At 45.7% G+C, this 7,284-nt stretch overlaps 1 protein-coding gene across 1 annotated transcript; it reads left to right on the top strand.

Annotated features, from left to right (window-relative positions):
- Nucleotides 1-1,528: 1,528 nt before the first annotated feature.
- On the top strand, nt 1,529-3,543 carry LOC125465947 (forkhead box C1-A-like). Its single transcript, XM_048559980.2, has one exon. It carries the CDS (start codon nt 1,592-1,594, stop codon nt 2,987-2,989), a length of 1,398 nt encoding a protein of 465 aa, XP_048415937.1. The 5' UTR covers nt 1,529-1,591; the 3' UTR covers nt 2,990-3,543.
- Nucleotides 3,544-7,284: the final 3,741 nt, after the last annotated feature.

The raw sequence follows: 7,284 nt of genomic DNA, 5'->3' as shown, positions 1-7,284 counted from the left end.
TAAAATCTGAACTAATTCAAAGATTAGAAAAAAAAGAACAGCATCTGGGATTTCGTGATGGTTCTTTAACGAAAGTGGGCACGGACACTTTGCAGGTTCCGAGTCAAGCATCTCAGATTCTGGGAGTCACACTCGGCCCGGGGTGCCTCTGTCACAGTCCTGTGTAGCCCAAAACTGGACGAACAAATAACCTTCACACATCTGCAAATGGACTGGCACCTCAGAAGAGTTAGGAAAAGCAATGAGTGAAGGGGAAGCCACCTAACCCATTTCACGCACTGTCCAGCTGTCCGAATGGGATCTCAACAGTTTGTCTGTGCTTTAACTGAAGAAAATGTTACTGCCTAAATTGTTCCCAATCAACATGTGAAAAAGGAGCTGATCTCACACTACTTTTGATTGACTCACTTCTATATTCTCTCCCGCGGTTGCTGCCGTGTTAAAAAATCGGTAATACATACAAGCATCATTCTTCAGAGAGTAGGAACAGGTCCCACACTTCCAGCTAAATGCTCCCACATTGTGAGGTACACAAGCCAGTGTTGCATTAACTTTTAGCAGCGAATTTTTACCTGCTCTCTCCCTAAAAAATTAAAACTCGCATATTCTTTAAATGGGCATAGCTTCGAGCTATTAAATCGACATTACCTTTTAAAGCTAAAAATATATTATTATTTTTGTCTTTTTTAAAAATGAAATCTCCCTGTATCCTACACTTATAATATTGCCTGAATTCGGAACATTTTATTCCATAGGTATTCCATGTTTATTTAATCTTTGAAAGATGAGGAACGATCTTCTTAAAAGGCGCAATTTCAGTAGAATGGTAAAAACCGGAAAATTTAAAGTAACATGTTAAAATGAGGGAGGAAGGGGGTTTGAGCATGTCAAGAAAGTGGGGAGGAGGGGTGCGTTTAGGAGTGAGGGGGGGTCATTGCCTATTTAAGTGTTTCTTTGGCACTGGAATGGGGGAGGGAGGAGAGCTAGTGTTAGAAGTGGGCTGGAAAATGGTACGTCACCTAGTTATACGTGGGTGGGCCAGAATACAGCAGCAACATGGTGTTTCACCCGGAGACGCAGAGACTTCAATTGGACATTGTCGCCTCGGTGGGAGGGGCTGAGAGCTGAAGGGGGGAGGTGGGAGATAGAGAGAGAGAGAGACAGAAACTGCCGGGAAAAAAAATCGCTGCGTAAAAGTCTTGTCAAGTGACGGATGTCCAAAAAGTTCAGATTTTTTTTCCCCTTCCCCAATCCGCTCTGCCATCTCACAGAAAGAAGGACGTTTTGGGGGCAGATGTAAAAAAGGTTGGAGGAACTCTCCGCACAGCGTTGGGAGAAGAAGCGTGGATTGCTCTCTCTTTCGCTGGTCTCTTCGTGTGTCGGTATTTCGGCGTTAAGTTTTGAGGGGGGGTGGGGGGTCTAAGGGGCTGGTGTCGAACAGCACAGGGCCGGGAGACTTCTCCACCCCCCCCCCCCCCACGTTCCCGTTGGCTATTGTGTGCAGTTGGGGTGGTTTTATTCCCCACCCCCCCCCACTTCTGTTTTTTTTCCTCGCTTTCTCTGACTGTCGTTGGCCAGGCGGAAGGCAGCGATGCAAACTCGTTACTCGGTGTCGAGTCCGAACTCGCTGGGAGTGGTGCCCTATCTGAGCGAGCAGAATTACTACCGGCCCGGCCCGGGATACACCGGGATGGCGGCTCCGGTGGGGATGTACCCGCACGCAGCTCACGAACAGTACGCGGCGGGGATGGTTCGATCGTACGGACACTACACCCCTCCTCCGCAACCCAAGGACATGGTGAAACCTCCCTACAGCTACATCGCCCTCATTACCATGGCCATCCAGAATGCGCCGGACAAGAAGATCACTCTGAACGGGATCTACCAGTTCATCATGGAGCGCTTCCCCTTTTACAGGGAGAATAAACAAGGATGGCAAAACAGTATCCGCCACAACCTGTCCCTGAACGAGTGCTTCGTCAAGGTGCCCCGTGATGATAAGAAGCCGGGCAAGGGGAGTTACTGGACCCTGGACCCGGACTCTTACAACATGTTCGAGAACGGCAGCTTCCTGAGGAGGAGGAGGCGCTTCAAGAAGAAGGACGCCGTGCGGGAGAAAGAGGAGAAAGAACGCCAGGGCAAAGAGGCTCCGGGCCGGCAGCAAGCGGCCGCAGGAGACGCTGAGAAACACGCGGTGCGGATCCCGGAGATCAAGACGGAGAACGGGGCGCCGTCCCCGCCTCCGCCGCCGAGGCTGGCCGGTCCCCCTGCCCTCAGCATGGTGCCCAAGACCGAGAGCCCGGAGCCCAGCAGCGGACACAGCCACACTAGTAGTAGTAGCCCATCCAACAGGTCCCTGAGCCTGGATAGCCACGAGCACCAGGCCTTCACGGTGGAGAACATGGTCCCGTCTCTGAGAGGCTCCCCCCACGCCTCCGGTGAACTCAACACGGCCTCCCGGACAGGTATCAGCCCCTCGTTACCCCTCAGCTACCCATCGAGCCAGACGTCCATCTACAGCTCCTCCTGCAGCCATAGCCTGAGTTCAGCTACCGCTGGCACCTACCACTGCAACATGAACCTGTACTCCGGGGAGAGAGCCGCGCACATCGCAGCGAGCGGCGTCGACGAGGCTCTGCCCGAATATTCAATACCCCCGAGCAGCAGTAGCACCGCCGCCGCCCCTTCCTTGAGCCACGGTCTGAGCAACGGTCAGGACGGGGTCGGGACCGGGCCAGGTCGACTCGCCTCCTGGTACCTCAACCAGGCGGGCGATCTGAGCCATCTGACCTGCAGCGCTTACTCCGGGCAGCAACAGAACCTCCACACGGTCCGGGAAATGTTTGAGGCACAGCGAATCGGCCTCGGCAACTCCGCCGTCAGTTCCGCGCACGCCAATGGGAATAGCAGTTGTCAGATGTCGTTTCCCCCAGCCCAGACACTTTATCGCACCTCAGGTTCGTTCGTCTATGACTGCAGCAAGTACTGACACCAAAACAAACACATGAGAGAGAGAGAGAGCGTTTACAGACTGTAACATTTTATCTTTTAAAACACAAGCAACAACAGCCCGTGTTTATATGTCTGTCTCCTTTTGTACATAAACAAAAAAAACACAAAACCAATTTGAAATTTGGCTAACAGAACAGTGTTACTCCAAAGAAACGTAAGTTGCTTTTATTTCGCAAAAAAGTGTTTAAAAATGACGAAGTTTCTGTGTCAAATCTAGTAGAATTCACGGCGAGCTTAGTCGGACTTGTTATAAACCGTAAGAGACGGATAGTAATTTATTTTCAGTTGTAGTAGAATATTATTTTTAAATATGGACCAAACTTCCCGAAAGTGTTCTGGTGCTGACCCCCTCCCCCGCCCAGTCACCCCCATCCCGAATCTTTTAACATTAATGTTCTTGTTGATGTTACACCTTCCAGTATAAAGATTGACTGTATAACGCGATTTTATGTCCTCCTTTTATTGAAAATGTTCCGAAGGCATTGCATTGTTTGTTTCTTAATAAATGACAATTCGCTCCGTCTGTTGGAATCTCGGGAGGTGTTACAGTTCCTGCTGTAAAATTATGTGCTCATTCGGAGAGGGAGAGAGTGAGAGAGAGTCGTACATCTAAAGTAAACTGCTGACAGGCACAAACTAAATTGCTAGTCGAACGAATGGGATTGAAATTAGGTTGAGTGTAGCATCCTGAATCTTAAAAACTCTATCTCTGCTCCCCCCCCCCCCCCCCACCCAACCCACCCCATTGTTATGTGGTCCACAAGTCAAAGAGAGCGTCTCGGGTGTCCAATTCCGACAAACGTTTGTCATTTCGGATAAAAGCAGCCCTTATCGGCTCGGTTATCTAAAGACAACAATTAGTCTGTAATTGCAATTGCTCTTTTTCTCGATTACAGTAATTTGGTAGCAATCAGGCAGCGACTTAAGAACACAGTGACCACCTCCTTAAAAAAGGAGCTAACACCGTCAAACTCACACAGTCATATCTCAGTAAATCCGGCCCTTTTGTTCCTAAAGTGGCAGTCAAAGCTGACTCGCTCCCCACTTTCCGAAGAAGGGTCTAGGCCCGAAACGTCAGCCTTCTTGCTTCTCTGATGCTGCTTGGCCTGCTGTGCTCATCCACCTCCACACTGTGTTATCTCACTCCCCACTGTCTTGTACAGGTGAAAATGGTGCTTCTTCACATTTTATTCAGCCAGCAATGCGACTCGACATGTTTATTGAAAGAGTTCAAATGCCCACGAGAAGCGTCAATTCTGACATTATTTCTCTCGTTTTTCCCAATTTGCTTGCTGCTTTTTTCTTTACGAAAGCAAAAGTACCGCCGATTATCTTGAAAGCAGCTTTTGAAAGCTTGCACGCTGGCTTAGAGAGTTCACCGCATGCTGTCTAACAACTGGCCCAGTTGAGGGGTACTCTACCTTTACAAAGGTTTATGGGCTGTCTACGGACTGTATCCGTTCTCTCCGCGTTGCAGGGTGTTGGTTATCAGTGGCTGTTTTTTTTATAAGTCACACTGTTTTTTCAACAAACAAACTCAAGTATCAAACGAGGCAGATTGCTTTTTGCCGGCCTAGATCGGTTGGATTGAAATGAATGTTACTATCTCCTCCGCTCTGTTTACGGTGGCTCCTGCCTTTTTACATTCAGATAAGGAGCAGAAGTTATATGACACGCCTGACACCCAAAGCCATTTTAACACCAGTTTAAAGATCAAAGTTTCTTCCTTTTACATTTCTGCCCCACTTGAAATGATTGATAATATCTTAGATTGACTCTTTTAAACAAAAACAAACCTTGTAGGGCAATTCTAGGACCTCGAACAAATCCTCGGGAATGGGCACTTTAATAAGATTAAGCGGAAACCGATTTGAAACCAATAAAAATATACCCCCGCCCTGCAAAAAGAAACGGTGTAGAATTTAGAAGTAGGAGCCCAAACTGCAGTTATAGAAAATACAGACGAGGTGAACTATTAAACAGAGGGAGACTCTGCCAGTTGGCATTAAAATATCTATCATTTTAAGTTGGAACTTGGAAGCACTTATCACATTAGCGTCACAGCTTTAAATTATATTTGAGAATATTTATTTAACTCCGCGCTGCAAATGAGGAGACCAGTACAGTAACCAACGGCCTCCCAAACAATACACAAGAGCATTGGCAGCGGTAAGATTTATTCAGCGCATATTATACCTTATTAGGGTTGGTTGAGTGTTGACTAGACATTTAAAGAAGAAATCCTGGGAGACAATTTCAATGTCCCGGGAAACCTACGCTATTAAACAAGTGCATGATATGATCTTCACTTATTAAAGACCACCAGACAACATCGAAAAAAACACTCCGTGCTGCATGAAGCGTGAGCCACGTTAGCGTTAATTTTGACTTTTTGGTTAAAAAAGATCAAAACAGGTCGACACAAAAAGGCTGCCTTTTTACATGGCAATTAATTTGCTTGGACTAACGTGATTTGAGGTCACTGGGAGAGGGCTGTGTAATGTGTCCACTTTGGGCTAATCGAGTTATATTAGACACGGAGCCTTCTGTGATTAACTGTTTACACACCATTTCTACAGTTTGTTTTGAGTACACACGTGTGTTTAAGAGCTGGGGTTAGGTATGGAGTTCGAACAGGTTTCATTCCTGACATTTTGTAGGAAGCAGGATCAAGTCCGCTCTGGAATCTGCGTTATGTTAACTGAGAGGCGCCCACACTCCACTTTGAATTCAATCGTAACTTTGTTCGTTTGTATTTTTGGTACGTATTAAATGTTGAGTGCGCGAGCCACAAAATGACTGACGAGTGCAGAGGGGTGCTTGATCTGGATATGCAGGGAAATAGAGGGGCACCAACCGCTCACAAGAAAGAATCCCTCGGGACGGTCGGAACTGATTGCATCGGTCGCTACACAGGAACACAATCCTGGCTGTGTTTATAAGCAAAGCAAACTTATTTAGTTATTAAAAGCCTCAAAATTTAATCCACGCTCGTCCAATTTGCCATCTGCCCAAGATAAGGTTTCCGCTGTAAATGTAGTTCAGTTTAATTCGATGAGTTGTGGCAATAATATTTGAGAAGATTGAAGTGCAAGGCTTCTAGTTGTTTAAAAATAAAACTCACCTAAGGTACACCATTTCGTATATTTACTTTACAAATCTATTTTTCCAAAAACGTTCCCTGGCAAAGAATGGGAGGTAACAGATCTGAATAAAACCGCAAGGCATCTCATAACCTACCTTGTTCATTTTATTGAGTAAGGATGAGAGATGATTTCACTGAACACGTAAGATCCTGAGGGAACTTGACAAACGTGAATGCTGAAAGGATGTTTTTAGGTTCACGGTTGAAAAACAATAGAGTTTCCCGTTTAAGAGGAATGTGAGAGGAGAATATCTTTTGCCTCAGAGGGCCCTGAGTATGGAATTCCCTTCCACAAGGACGGTTGGAAGAGGGGGTTGTTGTATACTTTTAAGTCTGAGTAGATAAGGCTAATAAGGGTTACAGGGAGCAGACAGGAAACGTGGAGTTTAGGCCAAGACCAGATCAGCCATGATCTTATTGAATGGCCGAGCAGCCTCGAGGGGCCGAATGGCCTACTCCTGCTTTTAATTGGTTATGTCTGCAAATGTGTTAGATAGTGGAGAACGTGATTAACCAGCTTTTAACCAGCAGCCAAGTTTTCATATTTGGGTGACTAGTTTACGGAATATGCCAACTGAATTGTATACTGGAATTCACCAGTGTGACAATACACGTAACCATGATATTACCGAGTTAAGGAAAAACAGGAGTATTACCAGCAAATAGATGATCAGTGTTTTGGTTGAATTGTTTTCGTTTTCTTTCGAAGCGATGTATTCATGAGTTTCTCGATTTCGGCCTCAGTAACGATGACAAATGATTGTTCAAAAGTTAATACAATTACTAGTAACAGGTGAACGGTTGATAAGTTAGGAAAATGTAAAATTCAAACGAATGGTCGCTGGAATAGTATCCCAGACATCTCTAAAAATAACTTGTCTGGAAGGAACTATGAACATTGGACATTTGGAGAAATTTGAAATGAGGACGCGTTGTAAATTGTACAGAATTGTGCCCATACAACAGGTAACATTAATCCTATTTTCATAACACGGGGCTACTGACAAAATACTGTTTAGCAGGAAATGATGTGGAATTTGCTGAGTTTTTAAAAAATTAGCTACTTGTTTAACATTGATGATAAAGATCTGTTCAAACTAAATGACAATTGATATAGGATTAAGACT

The sequence above is a fragment of the Stegostoma tigrinum genome, chromosome 2 (assembly GCF_030684315.1).
Source record: "Stegostoma tigrinum isolate sSteTig4 chromosome 2, sSteTig4.hap1, whole genome shotgun sequence".
NCBI lineage: Eukaryota > Metazoa > Chordata > Chondrichthyes > Orectolobiformes > Stegostomatidae > Stegostoma > Stegostoma tigrinum.
This window is presented reverse-complemented; position numbering and strand designations above follow the sequence as displayed.